This window comes from Etheostoma spectabile, chromosome 9 (genome assembly GCF_008692095.1).
Source record: "Etheostoma spectabile isolate EspeVRDwgs_2016 chromosome 9, UIUC_Espe_1.0, whole genome shotgun sequence".
Classification (NCBI taxonomy): domain Eukaryota; kingdom Metazoa; phylum Chordata; class Actinopteri; order Perciformes; family Percidae; genus Etheostoma; species Etheostoma spectabile.
Genome location: NC_045741.1, coordinates 21,734,742 through 21,759,760, shown reverse-complemented (window position 1 = coordinate 21,759,760; position 25,019 = coordinate 21,734,742). Strand labels below are relative to the sequence as shown.

Sequence of the window (25,019 nt, the reverse complement as noted above, 5' to 3'; positions counted from 1 at the left end):
GAACAGTCAAATCTTTAAGGTGGAAAAAGAACAATGAAACTTCAATTCAGTAACTACAACCTACAATGCCTATATCATAATATCCAACTAAAAAGCAACTTACATCACCACAACTGATCTCCACAATACCTGATATGTGTGAAGAATCTCTAGGAAGGCTCTGTAGATCTCTGGGTGATCCAGAAAGCGGTTTTTAATCTTATTTACATAGCTGATGGCACTGTCAAACTCTACGGGGCTTGTCTCTGAGGCAGGTGGGGATACAGACGAGGTGGTCGCCTGATTCTGGCTCTCTCTGCTAGTCAGGGGAAGAGAAAGACGGGTGGGGGGCTCCAGAGGTCCTGCTGGAGTTGAGGAGGATAGGGAATCTGATGGAGCCGCCTTGACTTCACTGGTCTGTGCAGGTCCAGCTTCAAGGTTGGCATTAGAGGCACTACCTGAGGTTACGGTCACTGCAGAGGTGGTGACACACTTCCCCTGCTGGCCGGGGGATACCTGGACAGATAACGAAGTTAAGCTGCATGGAAAGAGGAGCATTAATTTAAGTTACTGAAATGCTTAACTTCAAATTAGATATGGGGAATAATATCTGCCAGTAAAGGCCAGCCCAGATGGTGGTAAGGTCTTTTTAATGCTAAAAAAATCAAACACTTAAACCTTTACTTAATTCTTTGAGAAGGAACAGGATTAAAATTTGGAAAAACTACAACTTTCTGACACAGGTCCTGTTTGCATGTGTCTGTATTTTGAGCCTGTGTATAATCTAATCCAAATGTATTTATAAAACACATTTAAAAAACAGTTGACCAAAGTGCTGTACAATCAAAGAGAACAAAAGTAAAAACACATACACCAGTTTAAAGAAAAAATGACAATAATTTAAAAAGGCTACTATCCTAGTGTGTTAAAAGCCTGAGAATAAATATGTGCAATGGATTTGTAGGTAGTGTATAATAACAGAGGGATCTAAGCGAATTAATAAAGTATGTTGTCTTCTTAATAAATCCTACCTTTATAAAGTTATGTTACAACAGTTTTTGTTGAAACTGTTTTAAATAGGTGTCAAGTTCAATTTTATGACCAATAAATTGACAACTGAGTGTATATGTACAATTAAGCATGGCATATTTTGGATCTTTTAAAAACTTCGGAAGTGCAATTTCAAATAGTGCACCCCATTGAAATTCAGTACGGAGGAAGCACACCTGGTTCCTCTTAAGAATATAAAAGTTCAAACATACTGTACCGCTCAGCACACCATGAGTTTCTAATGATGCACCTGCTGAAAGTTTCCTAGCTTTGAAAATTAATAAAGCTTAAGCTGTAGAGTCTCACCTGTGTGGAGAACGGAGATTGGAGGAAAGCCACCCCATTCTTTGGGACCTCTATCCGATACCCCGGTGGTAGGAAGGCATTAAAGCCCAAGACTAGGTCTGGGTGTCCATGGAAAAGCTGTGACACGCGGTTTATCACCCCTGGTGTGTCAATGCTATTTAAGAGAACAGGCATATTAGTGGTGTGAATGACAGAGGGAAATAAAAATGTGCCTTGTCTCCCATGTGCTGCATGAAGACAACAAACTCCTAATCAAAAAGAGTGTTGCAGCTTAGTCTAAAAATAAACCATTTATATCATGCCACAAGTAAATTACAAGAGAATATAAACCGCTGGATAATTAGAGTTGGATAATATCTGCAACTTCTTATTGATAATGCCTTAAAATGTGCCGTTGATTCCTTGGTCCTAAAACTTTGCAACGTAACCAAAATCTACACATAAGCTCCACCATTCAGTATCTCAAGAGACTGTGTTAGGAAAATACATTAAAAATGCATTTCTAAAATTCATTTAGTAAGTAACATCTTGCATAAATACCTCTGTGACTTGAACTCTTTCATGATGTCCAGAAACTTGTTGTATATTCCAGGATCATTTGCAAAACGAATTTTGACTTGGTCCAGATATGACAAGGCATCTTCAACCTAAACACATAGAAGAAGAAATCATGAATGCAGCACAAAGCAAAATCACTCTGGACCAGTTGAGAAGCTTTTTAACATATACCCTGTTTGTGCTGTTGACGAAAAAAGATCTTACATGAATGTCAATCCAGTTCTTGTCATATTGGACAATGACATGTCTACATTGTGTCTCATAATAATTGTATTTATTGGCAAGTACTACTGTCAAATTTAAAAGGGGTGCCACTATCAAACCAAAATATTTACATTTCTCAAAATACTATGTGGACATTTGTTTTTCATATAAAGTTAAATAAATAGGTAATGTTTGCTTTCTTCATTGTCAGCTGAAGTGCTATATCAACAAATGCACTAGTCAACGTTAGCTGTACATAGCTGTACAAGTAACCGCTTAAAAAATAAATGGTCGAATACAAGAATCACCAAGCTTCTTTTGTTCACTGGACTGTAGCTTTCTTTATTCACAACATCCAAGCTAGGATAGGTTACGAAGAAAAAAGAACATGTGTGCACAAAGCGTTGTCACAAACAGTCCACATTTAAAAAGGGTTGTTTAAGCTAACGTTAGCCAACACAGTCAACTGACGATAATAACTCCACAAACACTTACAGCACCTAACGTAACCCACATAACGTTACACGTTTATACAATACGTTTAAGTTAGTTACTGCTAGTCCCTAGCTATCAGTATAGTGGTAGCAAAAACAGCATGTTATATTCAACTAATACGATAACAAAGAAATGTGTAATGAAGCTGCTAATCAGCTGAAATAGCCGTTTTTGGCTGGCCTGGCTGACGTCCTCCACTTTGTTCAGGGAGCTGAAAAAAACGAACAAGAAGGAACTTCCCACAACCGAGGTTTGAGTTAACGTTTGCTCAGTGGCTGTTATTGACATCGTAAATAAGAAACTACTGCTAACTGTGCCACTCGACTGTCACTCAGACATTCATTAATGAAATACAGCCTCCACATCTAACCTTTAATGTCAATGTTTCGGTTGTTTAGCAATGAATTACTTTTAATAGGCCAGCGAGCTAACTAACGTTAGCCAGTCGTCCCTTTCACTTCTTTCGACGTTAGGGGAGAAAGAGAAAAGCCTCAAATCCAATGCAATGATCCGACGAACAAAATGGTTCTGACTCTGAGGGGACTTTTCCCTTGTCGTGTCCGTTGTCTTCTTACCTTCAGCTTCTGGAAGTGCTGCTGCTGCACTTGCTTTTGTGTTATAACGTAAGGCTTGTCTTGAATTTGGTTTATTTGCTTCGCGGTGCTGTGCGCCTGAATCTTCGCCATTATCCCGGCGACAGGAGGCTTGAGAGCCACAACCACAACTTGAGAGGGAAGCTTCGGTGTTACCTCCAGTTGTTGGCTACCCGACAAACCTTCCTCTCGGTCGGGAAGCCAGCCTGCCAGCAAGCAACCCTACTTTGCCTTGCTGGACAGTCTCGCTACAGCGCAAAAGGACGGAAAATCCAGCAGAGTGGAGGGTGATGACAGACAAGCTGCTACTCGCTGCGACTTTGAGCAAACATCCCCATCGATTTAAACAAGCTGAGACGAGAAGCGTCAGAAAATAAGCTAAGGGACAATGGTTGCCGTTTATCGTATTTAAAATAACTATCGCCTGTCTCTTTAAATTCGGCGGCAGCGGTCTGTCTTGGCGTCCGGAAGCCAGAGTAGGAGTGAAAAATTGAAGAAAAAAAAAAGTGAAAAATTGAACTGCGCAGCCGCAGCCATGGGAGGAGCCGAGTCCTCAGGAATCAGATTGCTCCACTCCCCCTTCATTGCTACAAAGGAACAATGTTGCTCCGTGTGAAACGATAGCTACATACTTCTACATTGTACCTACAACTACAAGAATCAACGACAGACTGAACACCGACTGTGAGCCAAATCAATACTCGGCTAATGATAGATATCTGCAGCATTCATTGGGCATATGAGCAAACTGCAGCATCGATTAAGCTCGTTCAACAACTTTATTGTATTTTTGGTATGCATTGCAATGAAGACAGGAGCAAATAATTCGGTTTAAAAGTATTTAATAGTGACTGACTTTCACATAGTAAAACATCAGAAGAAGTGATGAGCATGAAAAACAGTTTGCATTCTTTAACTACTGTAGCATGGTTATTTTGCCACTGAAGGTGCAGTAAGGGATTTTATTTGTATTTTGAAACGATGTGGTGTCCCCTAAGAGGCTTTGGCAGCAAGTTTCCACCTTTGTAGCCACTGTTGAAACGTCAGCCCTCCTCTACTGAGCTCAGGTAGGACATGTTGGGCTGGCAGATCCCACCTTGATGTTTCAACACACAAAACAGAAAAAGTTAACCAGCAAACCAGACCTTTTACTCTTAAATGAAGCTATGAATCCAAAATAACACAAACATTCTTATGTAGAAAAACGTCTATGTGCAATTCAAGCAGCAAATGTTTAAACTAGAGTTTACTATTAATGAATGATGAAGGAAAACAACAGGGTCTTTTCATAGTTTTGGCCATAACTTAAATTGAAAAATGTTGAATCAGCTTAGGGCTGGGTGATGTTGAAATATCTAACTACCACTAATAGAAAAATCACACAAATAAATTAATCTTTAATGCAATGTACTGCGTTTTTCTGTTAACTAAATCAGACAAATAAAACGGTTTTGTAGTATTGAATCACAATTTGCTGAGAATCATTGAACAACAACATTGTGTTCATTTAGTTAAACAAAATGATTCCATTGAAACAAAAATACAACAAAAACTGAATTATTGACCAGGCTTAATTTGTCAATCTCATGTTTTTTTGCCTCAATAATGGACTTTGCTATGGTTAAAAAAAAAAGTAGTCAGACAATTAGATAACTCTGTTAAACTGCAAATATGTGATCCTATTTGGAAAGCAAAATCAGAAACACATCATCCATTGCATTGTAAAATGGTGTACACAATTAATCCAAGTACAGTATTAAAGTTGAACCAGGAAGGAGAAACTAATGGATGTTCAGAACAGGCGGTTTCAGTGATATCTTGTCACATTCACTTTTATGTGTAGGTAGCATGGTTAGACAACAGACTTGTTTAAAACCTGCATGGTTGCTTGTGTTGCTTGCCCTCATGCACTCCACTCCAGAGCTGTGTCAAGCAGGCTCATCCCCAAATCTCAGCAATGAAGCTGGTTGGTAAAATGTTAACGGATAATCAAAAAAAAAAAATCTCCTTGACAGACACTTTAGAAAGGAAACTTTAAAAATGCTAAAAATTGTGGTGCATTTATTGTTTTACATTAGGTTATCTACTTCAGAAATGTGCCTCACCAGTAAGAAATGGCAGTTTTGACTTGTGCCCCATAAGAAAGACCTTGGTCGCTACGTTGGATGAGGCTTCTCACTCTCGGTACCAGAGCCTCCAGAAGCTTCTGATCCTCCTCCTCGATTCTGGACAGCAGAGCTAGGGGGCACAGTGTAGACACAGTAGTTTTGTTGTTACTAAAAGTTATAATAATTCCCAAAACTTCTTTTTGCATTCATTTGCATTGCTTAAGCATGATAAAAGATTCTCTTGATGGATTTCCATAATTACCTTTCTGATCAGATGCATGCAGCAACTCTGTTTCCTTCTGTATTTTCTGCAAGGTAATTGAATGAAGTTGCCGTAACTGTTGGAGAAAACGCAACTCAAGCTGCTGGGAGCGCGCATGGGAACATAACTCCTCTGGAGCCTGAAGTGTAAGACAAAAGGAGAAAGTCAGAATAAAGCAAAGGAGAATACATAACATGACATTTAATGCATCTATATAAAAGCAAAAAATAACAGTGATTGTAAGACCAGCAGATATCCTTAAAAAGCTATATCATGTGGCCGGGTTAAGTCAGTTGGTAGAGCAGGTGCACATTTTTAGTGGGAAGAACAAGTAAATACACTGCTGATTTTGCAGGTTTTCCTACTTACAAAGCACGTAGAGGTCTGTAATTTCTTTTAATCATTAGGTACACTTCAACTGTGAGAGATGGAATCAAAAACTAACTTCCAGAAAATCCCATTGTTTGTGTGCATTTTATTGCATGACGTAAGTATTTGATACATCAGAAAAACAGAGCTTAATATTTTGTACAGAAACCTTTGTTTGCAATTACAGAGATTATGTTTCCTGTAGTTCTTGACCAGTTTTGCACACACACTGCAGCAGGGATTTTGGCCCACTCCTCCACACGGACTTTCCCCCAATCCTTCAGGTTTCAGGGCTGTTGCTGGGCAATACGGACTTTCAGCTCCCTCCAAAGATTTTCTATTGGGTTCAGGTCTGTAGACTGGCTAGGCCACTCCAGGACCTTGAGATGCTTCTTATGGAGCCACTCCTTAGTTGCCCTGGCTGTGTGTTTCGGGTCGTCATGCTGGAAGACCCAGCCACGACCCATCTTCAATGCTCTTACTGAGGGAAGGAGGCTGTTGGCCAAGATCTCGCGATACATGGCCCCATCCTTCCTCCCCTCAATTCAGTGCAGTCGCCCTGTCCCCTTTGCAGAAAAGCATCCTCAAAATGTTTCCACCTCCATGCTTCACAGTTGGGATGGTGTTCTTGGGGTTGTGCTCATCCTCCTTCTTCCTCCAAACACGACGAGTGGAGTTTAGACCAAAAAGCTCTATTTTGTCTCATCAGACCACATGCCCTTCTCCCATTCCTCCTCTGGATCATCCAGATGGTAATTGGAAGACTTCAGATGGGCCTGGACCAGCATTGGCTTGAGCAGGGGCACCTTGCGTGCGCTGGACGATTTTAATCTATGACAGTGTAGTGTGTTACTAATGGTTTTCTTAGAGACTGTGGTCCCAGCTCTCTTCAAGTCATTGACCAGGTCCTGCTGTGTAGTTCTGGGCTGATCCCTCACCTTCCTCATGATCTTTGATGCCCCACGAGGTGAGATCTCGCATGGAGCCCCAGACTGATGATGTTGTTGCCTTCTCACCAAGCTGCTTTCCCATTGTCCTGTAGCCCATCCCAGCCTTGTGCAGGTCTACAATTTGATCCCGGATGTCCTTACACAGCTCTCTGGTCTTGGCCATTGTGGAGAGGTTGGAGTTTGTTTAATTGAGTGTGTGGACAGGTGTCTTTTATACAGGTAACAAGTTCAAACAGGTTCAGGTAATACAGGTAATGAGTGGAGAACAGGAGGGCTTCTTAAAGAAAAACTAACCGGTCTGTGAGAGCCCAAATTCTTACTGGTTGGTAGGTAATCAAATACTTATGCAATAAAATGCAAATGAATTATTAAAAAAAAAAAAAAAAAAAATCATACAATGTGATTTTCGTTTTAGATTCTGTCTCTCACAGTTGAAGTGTACCTATGATACAATTACACACCTCTACATGCTTTGTAAGAAGGAAAACAAGCAACATTTAGAAGTCTATCAAATACTTGTTCTCCCCACTGTATAGAGGTATATGCCTCGACGCAGAAGGTCCAGGGGTCAAGTCCGATCTGGACGGTTTCATGCATGTCTTCCCCCACTATAGTAAAACTGATTTTCATGGATAATACTTTTTTTTATAAGCTCTGCTGCTGAAAGGACTGGTCAAGCAATGGCACTTGCAGTCAGCTTGCCAATTAAAACCACTCTTGGCATGTGGCGTTTAAGAAGCAGTGTGAACTTTAGGAGCTGCCAGCACAACTTTTATAGGAATGGAGTGAGTGTCTACAGGCAAACTTCTTATGCAAAGTTACAGTGTTTTAGAATGTTTGAAATGCATTTTAATGATAATCGATTTCATTATATTCCTCATATCTTTTTATCATTTGAAAAAGAAAAATTATTTTGTCTTGAATAGTTGCATAGGTTTAACAATAAGATGATGGTGTATATATAGTTTTGCTCTGGGCAAGAAGAGAAAGAAGGAGATAATTGGTTTTGTTATTTGCCCATACTCACCCTGTGCTGTGGGAAGTCCAGGTTCTGACACAAGCTGCTAAAGGTCGGGGACTGCAAGCGATGGATGGACAACCATGATGCTGGGATTCTTTGCATTCTGAAACAACAGAAAAACTGAGTCCCTGATACATTAAGAGGTAAACCCCAGTCAAATAATTCTTACCCATCAACAGTCCTACGGTCCAGAGCAAGAAGCGAAACTGTTCCCAACTGGCTGGCCTCCTTGGATATGGAGTTCCTTTGACTGCTGGCTGCAGTGGTGACAACTTCAAACTGTGGCACCAGTTCGCCTTGGACAAATCCCTGTAACTAAAACAAGACAGAGGCATAGAAATCCTCAAGAGATGTTCAAAAAATATTATTTTTTTGTGGAAATAGTTTTTTTTTTTTTTACTTGATGAGGTTAAAACATGTATTACACCACAATGAACCAAATCTCTCTACATCAGTGTCATAGATGGAGAACATCCACACCTCTGTGTGCAGACGAATCAGCTCCATCTTTGCCATGGAGTTCCCTTTAATCAGACCTTTGATATGTTCCTGTCTGAGAACCTGGAGAGACACAACCAAACATGTTTAATGTTATATGTTTAATGCTATTTATTAAAGGAAAACTGCCCCCTGCGTTTTAAATTTATAAAAGGTTTGGCAAATCAAACATGTAGAAAATGGTTGATCCAGGAGTAACACTGGCAAAGGTTATGAGAGGTCTCATATTGTAAGTTGACTCTCACCACTAGTTGTCTGAAGTCAAGGATGCTCTGCCACTGGCTGTGAAGGTTCCTAAGTGCCTCCTGACGGCTTCTGGCATGCTGGTCAAGTTGGATACACCTGTCTCTGATATGATCCCTGGTTGCTGCCTGCATCACACACTGAAGTTCCACTTCTAAGGCTGACCTGACAGCAAAGAAAAAAAACTACATAAATGGTTTAAAACATGTTTTTCATTTGCCCAGAACACATCTGTAATTTGACTAATAATTGATTAGCTACTCTTTGAGTTAGCAACACATTAATTGCAAAACATAAAAATAACAAAATAAAGACAGAAAACATGCAAAGGATGAGACAAAAAAGAAATCATTCAATATTTAATTAAAAGTGCTTGACAATAATGTGCTTTGACTACAAAATAATTCTACTCCTTCTTCCTGAGGTTTGTAGTCTGAAATTTCATCACCAAAATATTATTACTGGGATTATACACTCTTTTCATTACTTGTGGGAACCTCATAAACAAACTCTACAGTGAGTTTGCTTACTGTGCCAAGGTGTCGACGTGGAGCTCATCTGCAATGCCAGACACCTCCTGCTCCACCTCCTTCTTGCGGGCCTGCAGCTGGTTTTGGAGTTGCTGGACTCTGGAGCGGGTCCGGGCCAGTTCTACCAAACTCTGCTCCACCTCTTCCCAAGCATCCTGGAAATGACAACAAATGCACAATTCCACAAATATATTTTTAAATTCCAAACGCATGGACATGTCTTCTAGTGTGAACTTCCTGAATATTACAGTGTCTGTGTTTGTGTATAGCACCTCTAAGAGGCTCTTAACGGATGGCAACTCATTATCTTCTGTTGACATGTCCATTAGGTGATTGCTTTCATAGCGGTACCTGCAATTGAAATGCAACATAAATACTCTGAAAATTTTTAATAGTATTAAAAAGGGACAGAGAACAATATAATAAAGTTAAAGTTTACCGTAGTGCTGTCACATCATGTGTCACGTCCAGAGAAGCAAGTTTCTTTTCTAGTTCCTTCTGCTCTCTTGAAGCTAAACACTCCAATGCTAAGAGGATGTGGTTTGGCGGATAATCTTTCAACAAGTTCTGATAACATGACAAGCAACAACATGTTACTTCAAAGTGAAAATGTACAGTACATAAGAGTAAAAAAACGTTAAGTGAAATGTAATCAATATGCACTAACCTCCACAGCACTCAGCCAGTACTGAAACACAGCAGTCCTTTGTTCACAAGTCATACTGAGAGGAAACAGATAAGTGATTAACTCAAGAAAGAAAAAGTTGAAAACTTCTGAATAGTTGATTTCTCAAATACTGTATCACTGTAATCCTTACTGTTTGGCTGCAGGCAGCGATGTTTTTAGTTCACTCTCTTGTAAAGACTGATAGAAGTGGACCCTGTCATCACACAGCTGTTTCAATTCACGCTAATGGGGGGAAATAAAAGAAACTGGATTATTTCCCCTCGGTCTGCAGCTGATGTATTACAGGCCTCTTGGTCTACATTAGTCAGATTTGTGATTTAAGATCAACTGGTATAACTTCTTCTAAAATATGCAGCTGGCAAACAACATAAAATCAGTGTATATCTCCACCAGCTGTAGAATTATAATACTACCATCAAGATGGCATAACAAGATACATAATGAAACAACCAGCAACATTCCCCTCATTAATTGCACCCTATACGATACTGTATACACTTAGTTTCCTCTATAGCGAGATGGAAATTAAGATTATGTCCTTGACAGGTTTAGTCCGATAGTCTGGATCAATGAAAATACATTTCCAGGATAATTGCCTGACATCCGCCATGTGAGCCCTCCGCTTCCACTCTGTGTGTGTGTGGCGTTGACAAAATTCCTTTGTTTCGAGAAACAAACTTTGAGCTAGTAAGCAAAACACTGAAAATGTTTTGAAGAAAATTTGGATCATGCAACTAGGCAAGCCTGCTTGGTCCTATTGGGGAATGATTGTAAAGATTTACAAAGAATATGTTTACGGCATTTACTATCTAACTGGGACATTTTGGGAGCGTTTGGTAGAGACTGCTGTGTACAAAGTACAATTTTGGAGACAACATCACGGTTTCCACAACTTAGTGCCGCCCAAGACGATTCTGATTGTTTTAAAGAAATGCAGACAACCCAGAGCGTTTTTTTCTCTCCTATCCCTGAATGTAGCTGTGGTGTTGCCAGACTTACTCCGCAGCTCTGTGGAGATAGGTCTGGCAATACGAGACTAAGAGTCGCGTAACTGGGCGCCCAGTTAGCTCAGTTGGTGGAGCAGGCGCCCATGTATCAAGGTTTACTCATCGACTCAGCATGCCCAGGTTTGACTCCAACCTGTGGCCATTTGCTGCATGTCATTTCACCTTCTCTCTTCTTTCATTTATTCAGCTGTCCTGTATATAAAAGGCCTAAAGATGCCCCAAAAAATAATCTTAGAAAAGAAAAGCGTTGCATAACGGCAGTTGTTTGCAGAGAGTAGTGTACATGTGGGAATTCAGGGATGTTAAATTAGTGCACTATATAATAAATAGGATGTGATTTTGAACACACCAATGTGCAGCATTTTGTCAATTTGCCTATTCATTCTTTATTTTTCTGACTAACATGTAGGTAATTGATAGCAGCAATACACCAAGATAGATAAAGCGCACCCTACTCGAGTAGGGTTGAATAAGAACTAAAAACTTTTTAGCAGAACTTATGAGTTTTAATTTATCCTGAAAGTTGTTGCACTGTCATTTGTATTTTATATTGATGTTCTTACCATGCTTTTATGATCTAAACTGTAGCACTTTGAGATTTGCTCGAAATGTAAAGTGCATTACAAATAAAATCTATTTTTATTATAAATCTTAAAGATAAAGTTCATATTTAGGCAGCTCTTACCAGGACCTGTGCCTCTGCTGTAACTTTAGAGTTGAGGTTGTCACCATCACTGCTGCTGGAAGGCTTATTATGAAACAGCACTTCAATCTCTGCTTTCCTACAAAACACAATACAGTTATTACTTATGTACTACATGATTAGTACAGGTGTTTAACTGATCTTACTTTAACTTTTATTTTACTTTAACTTTTAATGTTCTGCCTTACCTGGCCATCTGTTCCAATGCCTGGCAGTGCTCACTGAGCGTTTGTGTGTCATCAGAGAGCACCTTGCGGCCCAAGATGCAGCGCTGCCTGAAGGCCTGCAGGAGCAGCTCTCTGCGCCGGCTGTCCTCCACCTCGGCCCAGGTACGGCTGATGGACTGCTCTATTGGTAAATTGCAGAAATTGCTGGTGTGGGAGATCATTACATATTGTCTGAGCTAAGCAAACCGCAGCAATGGGCTGGCTTTCCTCATTTTGCAAAGTAGTAATGCAGTCTTATCAGATACCCAGCCCTTACGGCATATGAAGGACTAACCTTGTGTAGCCAACTGTTCTTCTGTTCCACTGATTTGAGAGTCCAGGTGAGTGATCTCAACTCTGAGCTGCTCGATCTTCCTCTGAAGCTCTCTCTGCTTAGCAGCTTTACTCTGACCCTCAGCCTGCTTCAACTGAACATGCAAAAACAAAACATTAGTTTATCTGTGGCTTTCTTACTGAAAATTTCGCACTGAATCACAAATGTGATCACTCAAGGTTAATCAAGTACTACATTGAGCAGGTATATCTTGAAATAGAAATAAACCACAACAAGGAAGGGAAACGAGTTTTAGCCTACCTCTTTGTCTTGAAGAACTTTGTACCTTGAAGATCATAAAGTCAAGGAATTTACTGGAAAAATGCTGAACTCAGTGGTTGTGGCTGAGGAATTATACACTGAGTGATACCAAGTATAGGGAGTGGGCATATTTAGTATTTTACAGTTAGTATTTTGGGGGTATTTATAAGACAGACAATTAACTGGAAAACGGAGAGAGGGAATAGGATGCAGATAAAGGTTCCTCGCAAGGTTTGAATCGGGGACAACCAGGATTCCCCAAGAAAGCATCCATTATATGTATGCCACCCTTGGCAATTACAGGACAGGGAGTTTGTCGATGTGGTGGCAGAGAGGCTGTACGTTGACAAAACACACATACAAAGTCTTGAGCAAGATGTAGACTCTTCTGTCTAAGTGACCTCTCACTCACATCTACAAGAGCAACACAATGACTAAAATGTGAACTTGACGTGAAGTTGCCATGGCCACTGCAAAGACACTGGTGGCTTTCAAATCCTCAAACAGAGCCTGAAAGGATACCACTGGAGATTTCCACGCATGATCCTCACGTTCCTGGAAAAACAGAGAAATAGTCAGTAAGCTGTTATCCATTATTCGCCCATCTTCCAAGTCATAGTGTACAGAGGGTGAGACTGCAGTTTATTTGAGAGATTAAGCCATTTATCAGATGCCATGAGGTACTTTCTTTTGACAAGACAAATGGAGACTGAGTGCGCTCTGGGATCACAAACAAGAAGCCAATCTTACCAAAAAGGGTTAAAGAACAGTAAGATAGTGTTAAAACTAACCTCTGGTGAAAAACGTGTTGGATAATATATTTCCATATTGACTTTCCTGTCCCGATGCAGAGCCTATGAAACAAATGATCACCGTTATGTTTGTTCGAACGCTACAAATTAAGCATTAACTGTGAAGACCTGTACGTTAACATACGTTATCAACAGCGATAATAAAGACACGCTGATACCCACGTTTTAAAATAGCTGTCATTTGGCAGGCTGTCCGGGGACAGATTGAACTCCTCTGTCGCCCAACGTTTCATCTCCCGCACAAGATTTCTGTCCGCCATCCTGACAGGCAACAGAGAGTAGTTAGCTAAACAACTTGTGACGTTAGCTAGCTAGTTGGTTAGCTAGCTAGCATCACCAACATGCTGCTATTCTTGTCAGCTAACGTAGCGATAGTAGCTTGCGTCGTTGACCACATTTTGCTAATTGCAGTGGTTGAACTTACTCTTTTCTTGTTGAGGATGCGACTTTACTTTAATACAGCTAGTCGACGGAAATGTTTCTAATTATCTGAAATGCTCAAACTTTCAACTTCCCGCCTGTTCACAGTAACGTTATTTCCGGTCAGCATTTCCGTTTAGACAGCGCCGCCTCTAGTCGGTTGCTGTCGTGGATACAAAATCTGGGAAGATTCCACAAAATAAAAACACAATAATATAATGTAACGGTACATATTAATAAATAATGCGTTGGACGATTCAGCTTTTTTAACAAATTTCCGGTTTTATTTATTTCTCAAATACTTTGTGGTTATATCCCTGGTATGTGTCCCATTGGTATTTATAAATAAATAAATAGTTAAATCAGTAAACAGTCTATTTAATTGAATGGTATTGAATTTAATGGTGAAATAAACTAGATTCAAGCACTGCAAATGTTGCAAAATCACCACTTAAAAGAAACATCTTGCTAACAATCCAACAATTTCTTTTCATATAGCTTGATGAGCTGCATAAACTTTATACACTCAACTTTTAATGCTAATTTTAAGATGCAGCATTACAAAATCTAATCTAGCAACAAAACTAAATTAAGTCCAAAAAAAGGAACGGAAACAGAATGGCAAAAAGAAAATATACACCAGTTCTTTAGTTCCATGAGCTTTTATTTCTTCCTTTACAACAAAGAATCAACTATGTAGTATATGTCTTGATGCACAGCATTAGACTTTCTGTCCACAGGAGAAAAACAGCATTATTTTAGCCAACCACTTTGAACCTTAGTACTCTAAGGATCACAGTAAACATGGTGCATATACTGTAAAGGCCTTAGTAGGTGATTGTTTATTTTTTATGTTTTAGTTATAATATGTAATAGCATTGTTCTCCATTGAAGCTGCAGTGTTAAATAAATAAGACCTGAGTTAAACAAAAACTAAAAATGCTCCCAGATTATTAGAACACAACATTTTAAGTAAGGCCTATGCTTTCTTGTTGTGAACACATAAACTGAAGTCAACCCACTAAAAAATAACATAAAAAACATTCATTATGAGAGCACAAAAGTCAAAAATAATTTTGCAAAACAGTTGTTAGCATGAAAAAAAAAGTGCTTAATGCGATTGTACTGTGTCCTTAGCACCATGTTGATGAGCTATCCAGTGGTCATGCCAAGATCCACTCAAACTAGAGTTTAACAGTTTTAATATTTGCTTAAAGTTATCGTATCCTAGTGAAGAGATTTAAAACTGATACAGATTCCTGAAACAAAGATAAAAGAACTTGGTCAATTATTTCACAGATATGAGGGGACATGTTATTACAGAATGCTGTTTATAAAAAAGTGCTTTCTCACCTTAGTTGATCTTGTTTTACTAAATACGTTCCAGAAGCGAAGAGTCTCATCTCCAGCTCCCGTCACAATCGCCTCACCATCCGGGGACATGGCCTAAATAGAAATAAATAATCACCAGAAACTATGGCCAGCTTTTTCATTAACATGACCAATGGCAAGATCACAATCTCATCAGAGAGAAAACCCACACACTAACCAGGTAGAGCACTCTGTAGGAGTGTCCTGTGAGTTTGGTAACCTGAGTGAGAGCTGGATATTTCCACACCAAGATCTGGTTCTGAGAGTAGCCATGAGTGCTCACCTGAAAGAAAGAAAAAACAGGCAATATTACAGTATAACCCAAGGAGGCTTTGTGTAACTCACTATTAATAAATGAATTACAGTTAGACTCATATATGCTATTACTGCAAATAAACAAGACCATCTTGATGGCCTTGTTTACACAGTTGTACTGGTCTCAACAATGCATATTTTACATGTGTGCGATAACTTCTGTTGGGATTTGGCTATATAAAATTCACTTGACTTGTGTCAAAGATATAAAACAGAAAGAGGCAACACTTCTATCCAGTGAAAACAGGTATTTTTTAAAAGTATCTCAAAATAAAATATGAAAACAGCGTAAGTCTATGCTTTGCCTCATAAGAGGTTTATTTAAAAAAAGAAAATTAAAAAAAGCCTTACTTGAGTATACAGTACCCCATACATGCTCTATTTTAGGAAGCATTGGCACAAGAGAAACTAACAATTGTCTTAAACATGGTTTATTGAAATATGCCGATGTATCACAATTCACAAAAAAGCTTGGACTAATGTTAAAGTGAGAATTCTCTGAAAAGTGATACAACCTAGGTAGAAATGCCAACCTTTTCCAGGCATTGTCTTCACGCATAAAAATAGACCATGTAGCACCTTATTCTCAAGTGTGAGCTTTATGATAATTGTTTCTTTATAGAATAAAGTGAGCAAATCATTGTGCATAGTATGTATCTGGCGTTACTTACCAGTTCATTAGCATGTTTGGACCAGGCCAGGTTGCAGACCTGAGAGCCGGTGTCCATACACTGCAGCGGCTGTGAGGTCAGGGTGTTCCAAAATCGAATGCAGCGGTCGGCAGTGCCGCCCCCAGAGGCCAGCAGGCCATGCTGGTGGGGGGACCAGGCAATGGCTTTCACTGCAGCCAAGTGATCCATATACGTTTGCACTGGGCTCAGCGAGGAGTGGTTCCAAACCAGCAGCTAAGATGACAAAATAACAACCACATCAATGGACACAATGAGTAAATGCACAAAGATGAAGGCAAGTTTAATAAAAATAACAAATGAACCTTGTTGTCGTTGCCACCAGAAGCGAGCAGCTGATGGTCAGTGCTCCACTTTAAGCCACACACTTCCTGTCTGTGTCCCTGCAGCCGTCTCTCTGACTGGAGTGGAGGGGTTCGCACATCTCTTTGGAGAATCATACGATCACGGCTTCCCGAAGACAACTGGTCTGCATTCCATGCCAATGCTCCTGCAGACAGAGTCAAAAATTAATTTGACTAAAATGTCAAGATACATATATCAAGAATGTCAAGCATTAATAAACCTTTTTTTTTTTTTTGTCTTCAGTTTATTTGTGTTTATTGTGACTTCAGCATTCCAGTTAAGGCACTTTATAACCCATGTTCAGAGATTTAACACAGCAAAAAAGGTTCTCACCAACTCTAGCTGTGTGTCCTTCCAGGGCAAATAGTTTCTTCCCAGCACCAGCGTCCCAGATCTGAACATAGCCTTTGTGAGTCCCCACTGCCACGAGGTTACCCTAAAAACATGAAGATTCCTTTTTATTCAGAAATACTAACTGTACTAAAAGTTCACCTTGACGGTTTCCTGTAAGCAGTAAGCTGTGTGTACTTACCCTTTCAGACCACCCAACTGATGTGACTGAGTCTCCCTCCATTGATAAATCACACAACCTTGTTACCTGAGGAAAGAACAATTCAACCATTGATTCACTGTGGCTTTGCATTGTAATAAATGCTGCCGAGAAAACACAAACTCAAATTCATGTTTCAAGATCAGTTGCCTAAACACTCTACGGTACCTGGCTGGTACAGGCACTCCACAGGTAGACACATGTACCCAGCCCGACACTGAGCACGTTGAGAGACGACCAGTCCACTAAGTTGAGGTAAAAGTCATCCTGCAGCTCTGGAGCATCCAGGACTTTAAAAGGGATCTTTGAGATCTTGCGAGTTGGCTTTCGTGGTGAACGCAGCAATTTTTGACTGCAACAAATGCCAAAATGTACAGTTTCTTTGTTTGCAGTGTGATCAACAATAACAGATCTAAAAACAAAATTTAAATATTAGAGCTTCTACCTTTTGTTGCTGACAGGTGATAGAGAGTAAGGGGAGATGTTGGTGCCATCGTCTAGTGATGACCTCTTGATATTAAGTGAATACTGCAAAGTACACAAGCAGAAACCATCATATTCTCTACCAGCTTCAATAAAACAACATAAAACATGTAAGAAAAACTGTACACTGACTGAATAGTGCTATTTTACTTTTTGATATTGTTTTTAACGCCCACTCGAAAGCATATTGTACGTGCATATTTTCCAACATTGTATGATCAACGTGCTATATAATTCAGTACACAAGAAGTATGAGGTTAAATGTCCATACAGTGAAGAGACATCTCTTTTCTGGGGTTGATGGCTGTAAACGCCTGTCCTCTGTCTGAGGGTCCTGGATCTTTTCTATTCCTGCTCCCAGCAGCTCATTCTTCAGCAGAGCAGAGTAGGCCAGTCCGTCTGCTGCAGGCACAAAAAATATGTTCTTAACATAAGCACAAAACGACAATCCTGGGTGGACATAAGCAAGTAACAGAATTAGCAAAATAACCTTTAAATTTATTTACCTTTCATGTTATCCGAAGAGGCATCCTTGGTTTTTCTGTTTTGATTTGGTGACTTCTCATTTTCCTAAATATCACAAAGATACTGTCATTAATTTGTAATACAAACTCTTCTCAGACAGAACATTCATACAGGTATCAACTTTATCCAAACACACTGTTACCTTTAGACGTTTGTCTTGTATTACACACATGAATTTTACTTTTCTCTTACAAAAGTGCAGACACACTGTTCAACAAATGTATCCACCAACTGTTCATACATTGATCCTGTGAAAGTTTATACTCCAGTTTGCCCCCGCTCTGGTTGGAATGAATCTGTCTCCAAGCTTACTGGGGGAAGATAACGGGGAGCTGGTGGGTGTCCCACCACACAGACTCTGTGTCAGTTTCTGAAAAAACAATATATTATTATGAAAGTGTATATGTTTATGAATTTATGGACATTTAGTCATTTTTATGATCGTTTAATTTATACTATAACTTGATAATACCACAAGTTCAGTGTTGTTTGCAAGTTTACAACATTTAAACGACTCACAACAGGACTCAAGTTGTCATTTAGAGAGTTGATCTGGCGGAGGAGGCGATGTTCATATTCTGGATCCATCTTAACCTGAAGCCCTGATCCTACAGCCACAGGCTGGGAGGTTGGAGATCTGGCCAACACACAAAAACATGATTTCAACATTTAAATTGAAACGCAATTTTTGTTTTTGTGTTTGTTTTATTGTTTGTCTACTGGACGGCTTCTCCAAATGCAAGGTTACACAGTTAGCCAAAAGGTTATTTAGGTTAGCTAGTATCCTGAAAATACTGATTTAAACCTTTAAAACTAGAAAGGTAGCAAAGTTGGAATTATAGGTAATTCTGTCTCGCATGTTGATAGAAACTTACAACCTTGTACACATCTCACAGCACTTTTAAAAGATAGGCCTATCTTGCTTTGTAAAAAAAAAAATGCTTTTTGTGTATCAAATTAATAATAACATGACGTCGTTTATTTAACGTTAATCTTTAAACTTAGTTGATGCTTGATTTGGAGAAAGAACAAACTAACTTCGTTAACGGCACGACACGACAAACTTTCAACCAGTTCAAAGCGACCAATGACACATTTTAGAGCCTTTTTCGTGGCTAAATGTCATTGAATATGTTTCTTTTTGTTTGCACTGAAATGTAAAGCTAGGTAACGTTAATAACTAGCGTTAGCTAATGTAGCTAGCTGCTAATCTAATCATATCTCCACAAGACGACATACATACAACAGCGAGCCAGTCCCTGAATATCAGCATACAAACGCGAAACAGGAACAACAATTCACGGAGATTATCAGATGGATATATGGGTTTAGAGATATTCACTCTCAGATGTGTAATGTATTTCACTTTAGCTCAGGTGAAAATGGCATTGCATTGTGGGAGTTTTGTCAACTCCGTGACGTAGAACTTTCAAATCTAAACACGGAAATGCTACATTTCTAGTCAATGGGAGCGTGGTATGTTTCTTTAACTGTCTATACGTGTAAGGGCGCTTTCACATCTAGGCCTACTGTTCGGTGCGATTCGGGGGAAAAGTTGCAATATTGTTGCATTTTTCATTTGATTCGGTTTGCTTTACAGAAACAATGAAGCAGCACCTGGTTCTGCTTTAGCGTTAATAATATTGTAAAAGAAGGCGAACAATAGATAGATAGATAGATAGATAGATAGATAGATAGATAGATAGATAGATAGATAGATGTTTATTTATCCCAAGAAAAATGGGAAATTCCGGTGTTACAGCAGCAAAATCAGTCACAAAGCACAGAATATAAATATAAATGAAATACTAGGAAAAATATACATACATACATAAGCATCAGACAGACATGGAGTGAAGGAGAGAGATAGCCTAGATGATGATGAAGATGATGATAACAACAAATAAAAACTGAAAAGTGTGAAAGTTATCGTCCCATAAATAAGTCCATAAATGGTGTGCAAGGTTGAAATTGCAGGCTACTAAGTCTACATGCTGTTTTTGGTTCACTTCCTGTATTTGGTTCCGATCGCGTTCTCACCTGAAGGGAAACGAACTATAGCCTAGTGAACCGAGACCCCCGTTTTCAAGCGGACCAGAGTTTGGTTGAGCCCACACGAACTGGACTATCCGACCAAACGCTTCAGGGTTCGTTTTAAACAGACCAAACGAGGCAGACGTGGAAGAAACTAACCAGCCTACTATCAAGTATTTCACATCCAAGACATAGTAGCCTACAATATACTATAAATCTAACGGTACTTTTCCACTCACAATAGCCTACATATCTATGAGTAAAAATCTTCAGATACAGAGCTAAATATATCAAATGAGTGTAGCGGTCTAACTGTAAGGAAGTCAATGTCAAACTTTGGGAACCCCTGATGTAGATCAAACTGGACAACTGCACAGGTTGAACAAGTAGGCTATAGCCTATGTGTTTACGTGGTTGAGTTTCTTGTCATGTCAAAGTACCAAACATAGAGGGCGTGCTGGTTCTACTTTCAATCACTCCAGATCCGTCTCGATACAATGTAGTTTTCCTGGGGCTGCTCGATTATGGAAAATATCATAATCACAATTATTTTGGTTGATATTGAAATCAAGATTATTTAACACGATTACTCATTGACTTTTGGAAAGTGTTGCAAATATTGAACCTAAAACGTAGTTAAACATGTCAACAGTAAAACACCTTGAACAGAAAAGGAATTTCCCTTCATGCTCAACCCGTTTGACACAAACATTTAAATTCAGATCACAAGACAAAATAAAAGTTTACCTACAAAACGTAATTGATTACTCTGTCTTATAGATAGATAGATAGATAGATATTTATTGAGATAAACTGTATTGATGCCATGCAGGGAAATACAAGTGAAGTAACAAAAGTAATAGTTAATATGCCATGGTGGAATATATCTAACTACATTTACTCAAGTACTGTACTCTTCTGAAATACTTGTAGCCTACTTAACTTGAATTCCACATAATTCCAATTTATGCTACTTTCTACTTCAACTACATTTCAGAGGGAAATATTGTACTTTTCCCCCCCTATATTTAATTGACGCTTTCATGATGCTGTACTCCACATTGCAGCAGCAGTGGCAGCAAAAACTGCCCTGTCATGTTAGTAGTGTTTTGAGGAGTGTCCTGGAACAGTGAAGGTCAGACACTGTCCTGTGACTCCCATGACTGTCCCCGGATAGTCAGACATTGTCCTGTACACTGTCCTGTTACTCCCATGACTGTCCCGGGAAAGCCAGACAGTGTCCTGTGACTCCCATGACTGTCCCAGGGCACTGTTCTGTACACTCTCCTGTAACTCCCAGACACTGTCCTGTTCACTGGCCTGTGACTCCCATGACTGTCCTAGGGCACTGTTCTGTACACACTCCTGTGACTCCCAGACACTGTCCTGTGACTCCATGACTGTCCCGGGACAGTCAGACACTGTCCTGTACTCTGTCCTGTGATTTTCATGAATGTCCCAGGACAGTTAGACACTGTCCTGTACACTGTGCTGTGACTCCCAGACACTGTCGTGTGACTCCATGACTGTCCCGGGACAGTCAGACACTGTCCTGTACTCTGTCCTGTGACTCCAATGTCAAGAAAAGTTTTGCTACACATGCTATAGGCCGATAGGCTACTTTTCACCTTTTTCTAGCTTTTTATTTATGTTCAAGTTGTGTGTTATTACAAAGACCTATTTACTAAACACTTAAATGTAAATTGTTGATATTCCGCAAGCAGCATTAGTTCAAGTTCAAGTAGTTTATTGTCATGTATTCATAAAGCAAATTATAAGTAATGAAATTCCTTGTGCCAGCACAACTTTAGAGAATAAATAACAATTGCATTTTTTAAGCACATGCACACACTTGTCAAGGTCTGACTGTCCTGAGACAGTGTCTCGTTGTCACGGGACAGTGTCTGGGTGTTACAGGACAATGTCTGACTGTCCTGAGACACTCCTCAGGACACTACTAACAGGACAGGACAGTTTTTGCTGCCACTGCTTTTCCCACATTGACAAACTACAACAACTTACTATGTGTTAGTGGTAGAAACACAGTAACATAATATTCTATAATAATTTAACACTTTGTAATGACCCATTCTGCATACTGAGTTTACTTTCCATACTTTAGGTACATTTAGCTGATAATAATTCTGTAATTTTACTTAAGTAACATTTAAAGTAATGGGGTATTTAGACAACAGTGTCTTTACTTTTTTTTAAAGATTGTTTTTTTGGGGTTTTTCCCTTTATTATTGTGACAGTGGATAGATATGAAAGGGGGAGAGAGATGGGGAATGACACGCAGCAAAGGGCCGCAGGTTGGATTCAAGCCCGGGCCGCTGGAGAACTCAGCCAACATGGGGCGAACGCTCTTACTAGGTGAGCTAGAGGCCGCCCAATGTCTTTACTTTTACTTAAGTAAAGGATCATGGTACTTCTTCCACCACTGTTAATTTGATATGATGCCCAAAGGAAAGATTCTCCTTCCACTTTGTCAGACCATATTTACTTAACATGTAGTTGGTAGTGTAATGCTTTACTCAAGGACACTTCAATAAGGTTGATGGGTGCTTTCTGTGGGATGAAAAATTCACTCTACTGACAAGTTTTGGGCTTGGAATTTGTCCAAAACCCCAGTAAAACAGAAAACACGACTGTTCTGAGAAAAACTGTAGATGCAGATTTGTGATGAAATATTTGTTAATCTAATCAGGTGTGAAGCCTGGTTTTGGGTCATGACAGTTCAGATGTATTTTTAGATCCGTTGGCCTGTGTGCCCTTCCTCGTATTTTAGGTTATACTGTAGCATGATTATAATGTATAATTGTTTTTACATGTTTAGTTCTCATCCAAAAAACACTGCTGAATGTCCTCTTCTGTCACCACCCTATTCACTACAATACCGTTGTCTCTGCAATGCACTGCTAATGAGCATTTAGCTATAACAAAAGACTGAGCACTGTGTCTTTAATGCTGACAAGTGTAGTGATAATAATCACACACAGAGGGCCCCCTGTGAACTTCACTGTGTGTTTTCTGGTGAGTGAGCCTATAGAAATTTACCACATCAGACACACAATTTAGTTCTACAAGTGTTAAGGAAGCAACCCCTCGCTCTCTCTCTCTCTGCGTCTGTCTGTCTATATGTCTCTCTCACAGACACACCCACACAATACTGGCGCCAACAGGCAAATCCCCCCTTCTACCCCCCCTTAACTGACCTCTAATTATGTCATGCGAAAAAGCTGTGTCCCATTGAAAAGCTCTCTTAATCAAACCCAATTAATTCCGCTATTTTCCCTTATTGTCCTATGCGACGAACGCGTCTCTCCATTAAGACTGTTAACTCCAGCCGTGGCCCTTTCAAAACTACTGGGTTGCAGGAGCGAAATAATAGACTGCACAATTAATCAATTAGTCATTAGGGACTTAGTTGTTGTTGATGGACACACTAAATGTGTGAGGTGAGTTAGGACTTCCTCAAAATCATTTGTCAACTTAGTCAACAACCTTTAATTTTGAAGACTGATGTCTTTATTTTTGTGAACTTTACAGTTAAAAGAAAAAATGAACATGTGCAAAACTAGAATGGATCCCCTCAATGCTTTTTTAGTATAACTTGTACTGAGAAGGTGCTACTGTAGTCCAAGTTAAGTCTCAAGTCTTTATAAGTAAACTGCGTACCATTTCATGCCTTTCAGAGTTAATCCAAATAGGATCACTAAAAGTGTGTTTAGGTCACATTTCAGTTACTTTGAGATTTTGCATAGTGGAGGAGAACTTTTTTTAATATCGACCTCCTGCTTCTCAAGTCACTGAATGTTAATCATTAAAATGACACAGCATTTGAATGAATAAGTGTTAGTAGTGTTCAATGCATAGACCAAATAATTCAATATTTAAGCTGCAAAGTTGTGCAAGGCATGTCATACATTTTTACAAGTTTTTAATTCTCACATCAGGTTAAATCGGTAGGCAGTCAAGTCTCAAGTCTTTGCTGACTAAGGCCATGGTACACTGTCTAAGCTGCAGGAATTGCTAAGTAAATTAAATTAAATTGTGTCCACAATGTTACTTTAATGAATCTCCATGCTCAAGTCTCAATTCTGTATTCTTTCTGACATAAGTCTGACTCAAATTCAATATCTTTGCTTCTATGTATTTGTTTGCTTTTACTTGAAGGTGACTATATTATAAAAGGGCAAATCTTTTCTTGCTTATGTTTTAGTGACAGATTTATGTTCAGATGTACCAGATCAGGAGGATTAAAGGCTGTGTTCCTGTGTTTTACAACCACAATACTCAGGACTTCTGCCATTTTGGGATTTATTTATTGCTTGACATCAAGCAGCATCTGGACAGATTGGTTTATAGTGCAATCCAGATGTTCAGATTAGATGAGAATATGTTTTGGATATATTGCTGTTAGAAAATTAATGCATTGACAATGTTAACATCATATGGTAGTCCTCACATTTTTCTTTTGGCACTTCAGAACACAGGCAAAAATGTGCAAAATATTCAATAAATTTAAAAAATACGTACAATTTTTGAGAAATTCAGGGACTTAGTAAGAGGTAAGCTAGAGAGCAACTTTCAGAAACATCAGCAAAAATTTCATTTGGCTACATTTGAAAACATTTGAGATTTTGCAGAGTTGAAAATAGCTTTCCACCAGAACTTTTTTTCTCCATGTTGATCTGCCGCTGCTCTTTTTCCCATGCATTTCTTTGAGAAACTAACTCCAGCTAAACGCATGCCTACCCAGGGCCCCTGACTGTGGATACAACCCCGACCCGGCCCCAGCTGAGCAGTGCCAAGCTGTCCAGCAGTTAGTTAGTGTCTGTTCAGACCCAGCTCGGCCCGGCCCGGCCCGGGTACTAATCCTCAGGCTGTCAGAGGAACCTGCTCTGAACTCATCCTGCAACACAGGAAAACGCTCTAATTGGGGGATTTTCTACATCATTAACTCCGATGAGCAGCCATCCCTCCCTCCTTTTCCTCCCCACTCTTACTCCCTCTGTCGCTCCCTCTCTCTCTCCCTTTTCGCCTGCTTAATCTCTTTCTTAATGTTTCTCTTTTTCCTCCCTCACACTGACTTCCTCACCTTTTCTGT

General features: G+C 39.5%; 3 protein-coding genes across 6 annotated transcripts in view; all 3 read right to left on the bottom strand.

The window, feature by feature from the left end:
- Positions 1 to 3,678, bottom strand: part of sin3b (SIN3 transcription regulator family member B) — a 17,466-nt gene extending 13,788 nt beyond the window's left edge. For both annotated transcript variants that reach the window (XM_032525160.1, XM_032525161.1), the window contains exons 1-4: positions 3,168 to 3,678; positions 1,876 to 1,982; positions 1,336 to 1,489; positions 130 to 495 (exon numbers count right to left, since the gene is read on the bottom strand). In XM_032525160.1, the coding sequence (XP_032381051.1) occupies positions 130 to 495; positions 1,336 to 1,489; positions 1,876 to 1,982; positions 3,168 to 3,278 (738 nt within the window). In that variant the 5' untranslated portion in view covers positions 3,279 to 3,678. The remainder of the gene's footprint in view (positions 1 to 129; positions 496 to 1,335; positions 1,490 to 1,875; positions 1,983 to 3,167) is intronic.
- Positions 3,679 to 4,010: 332 nt separating this feature from the next.
- Positions 4,011 to 13,805, bottom strand: haus5 (HAUS augmin-like complex, subunit 5). The gene is made up of 20 exons (XM_032525164.1): positions 13,602 to 13,805; positions 13,340 to 13,438; positions 13,157 to 13,219; positions 12,888 to 12,920; positions 12,366 to 12,390; positions 12,066 to 12,198; positions 11,753 to 11,912; positions 11,547 to 11,643; positions 9,985 to 10,076; positions 9,834 to 9,888; positions 9,606 to 9,733; positions 9,439 to 9,517; positions 9,167 to 9,321; positions 8,639 to 8,801; positions 8,376 to 8,456; positions 8,065 to 8,210; positions 7,902 to 7,998; positions 5,556 to 5,694; positions 5,291 to 5,423; positions 4,011 to 4,281 (listed from the first exon to the last, which is right to left on the bottom strand). The coding sequence occupies exons 2-20, from the start codon at positions 13,435 to 13,437 to the stop codon at positions 4,179 to 4,181; spliced, it is 1,980 nt and encodes a 659-aa protein (XP_032381055.1). The 5' UTR covers position 13,438; positions 13,602 to 13,805; the 3' UTR covers positions 4,011 to 4,178.
- Positions 13,806 to 14,214: 409 nt separating this feature from the next.
- Positions 14,215 to 19,287, bottom strand: LOC116695921 (fizzy-related protein homolog). 3 transcript variants are annotated; one of them, XM_032526449.1, is made up of 14 exons: positions 19,115 to 19,287; positions 18,395 to 18,512; positions 18,117 to 18,245; positions 17,857 to 17,920; positions 17,622 to 17,752; positions 17,313 to 17,395; positions 17,036 to 17,219; positions 16,850 to 16,915; positions 16,651 to 16,753; positions 16,278 to 16,462; positions 15,955 to 16,188; positions 15,147 to 15,251; positions 14,951 to 15,043; positions 14,215 to 14,856 (listed from the first exon to the last, which is right to left on the bottom strand). In XM_032526449.1, exons 2-14 carry the CDS (start codon positions 18,461 to 18,463, stop codon positions 14,815 to 14,817), a joined length of 1,488 nt encoding a protein of 495 aa, XP_032382340.1. In that variant the 5' UTR covers positions 18,464 to 18,512; positions 19,115 to 19,287; the 3' UTR covers positions 14,215 to 14,814. The 3 variants fall into 3 exon arrangements, with proteins under 3 accessions (XP_032382340.1, XP_032382341.1, XP_032382342.1); XM_032526450.1 differs by having other exon boundaries at positions 19,119 to 19,286; XM_032526451.1 differs by lacking the exon at positions 19,115 to 19,287 and having other exon boundaries at positions 18,348 to 18,474.
- Between the last annotated feature and the right edge of the window lie 5,732 nt (positions 19,288 to 25,019).

Excerpts from the sequence above, each read along its gene's own strand:
- haus5 (XM_032525164.1), bottom strand. The coding sequence starts at position 13,437 with ATGGCGGACAGAAATCTTGTGCGGGAGATGAAACGTTGGGCGACAGAG. Across the intron at positions 8,802-9,166 it reads CACGTCGACACCTTGGCACA|GTCAGCCTTAGAAGTGGAAC; the intron begins GTAAGCAAACTC and ends CTTTGCTGTCAG. Across the intron at positions 5,424-5,555 it reads GCATGCATCTGATCAGAAAG|CTCTGCTGTCCAGAATCGAG; the intron begins GTAATTATGGAA and ends TGTGCCCCCTAG.
- LOC116695921 (XM_032526449.1), bottom strand. The coding sequence starts at position 18,463 with ATGGATCCAGAATATGAACATCGCCTCCTCCGCCAGATCAACTCTCTA. Across the intron at positions 17,921-18,116 it reads TAAACTTTCACAGGATCAAT|GAAAATGAGAAGTCACCAAA; the intron begins GTATGAACAGTT and ends TGTGATATTTAG. Across the intron at positions 16,463-16,650 it reads AGGACACACAGCTAGAGTTG|GAGCATTGGCATGGAATGCA; the intron begins GTGAGAACCTTT and ends CTCTGTCTGCAG.